The sequence below is a fragment of the Nematolebias whitei genome, chromosome 16 (assembly GCF_014905685.2).
Source record: "Nematolebias whitei isolate Nwh7 chromosome 16, NemWhi1, whole genome shotgun sequence".
Lineage (NCBI taxonomy): Eukaryota > Metazoa > Chordata > Actinopteri > Cyprinodontiformes > Rivulidae > Nematolebias > Nematolebias whitei.
The window spans coordinates 14393183-14393986 of record NC_056513.1 but is presented as its reverse complement, the minus strand read 5'-3'; the positions used below and the strand labels follow the sequence as shown (position 1 = coordinate 14393986).

Genomic DNA, 804 nt, shown 5'->3' with positions numbered 1-804 from the left:
GGCTACAGAGAAGAGAAGATGATGCTGCCCCAAATTCAGAACCAGGGGAATAATTTCTCCACCTTCCCGCTGGCTTCAGCTTCCAGCAGCATGCATTCGATGCCGCCTCCTGTTGATCAGCAGAGCCCGTACGGCTACAGAGAAGAGAAGATGCCGCCCCAAAGTCAGAACCAGGGGAAGGATTTCTCCATTTACAGCACAGCTTATCCCAGCTCTGTCACAGGAGGACATTCGTACAATAATTACGGTAAGAAGAAAGGCTCAACAAAAACGTTTTTGGATGTTGTTTCATAGATGGGTGGATGAATGAATTGTGGTTGGATGTCTTTGCACAGGGTGGAGGAACTAGTCGTTCTGAGGGATTTGGCACCTGGGAACACAACCGGCAGTGATCCTGTCACCTCACACTGCTGTCTTTTTAACCCTCAGCCTGGACAATGATGCTGAAAAAACACTTCCATTAACAAAAAACATACATTTTGTTAGTGAAATTAGAATGTTGCTGTTTTGTTTCATCACCCTTTACCGATGTTTGTAGTTTGTAGACACCAGATTATCTGTAAAGTTCAGGCCCAACCTAAAACGAGAATTCCTTTCTTTAAGCTTCTGTATCACTGTATCAGTTATCTATGTTTAATAGCAGAGTGTGATTCTGATTTAAGGCCTATTGTAGTTTTAAAATAAATATTTGTTGTCCTTAAGATCAAGGTTCAAGTTCAATAATCCAGGTAAAAAAATCCAACAATGTTCAGTCAGGTCTTCTGGACAGTTTTTTTTTTTTTTTTTTTTTTTTTTTTTGGTGAG

The 804-nt window shown here is 40.9% G+C and overlaps 1 protein-coding gene across 1 annotated transcript in view; it reads left to right on the top strand.

Moving 5' to 3' along the window:
- LOC119422352 (interleukin enhancer-binding factor 3) overlaps nucleotides 1-582 on the top strand; it is a gene marked incomplete in the record, with an annotated part of 22091 nt that extends 21509 nt beyond the window's left edge. The window contains 2 exon segments of the mRNA XM_037689709.1: nucleotides 1-247; nucleotides 336-582. Of these exon segments, the coding sequence (XP_037545637.1) occupies nucleotides 1-247; nucleotides 336-349 (261 nt within the window).
- Nucleotides 583-804: the final 222 nt, after the last annotated feature.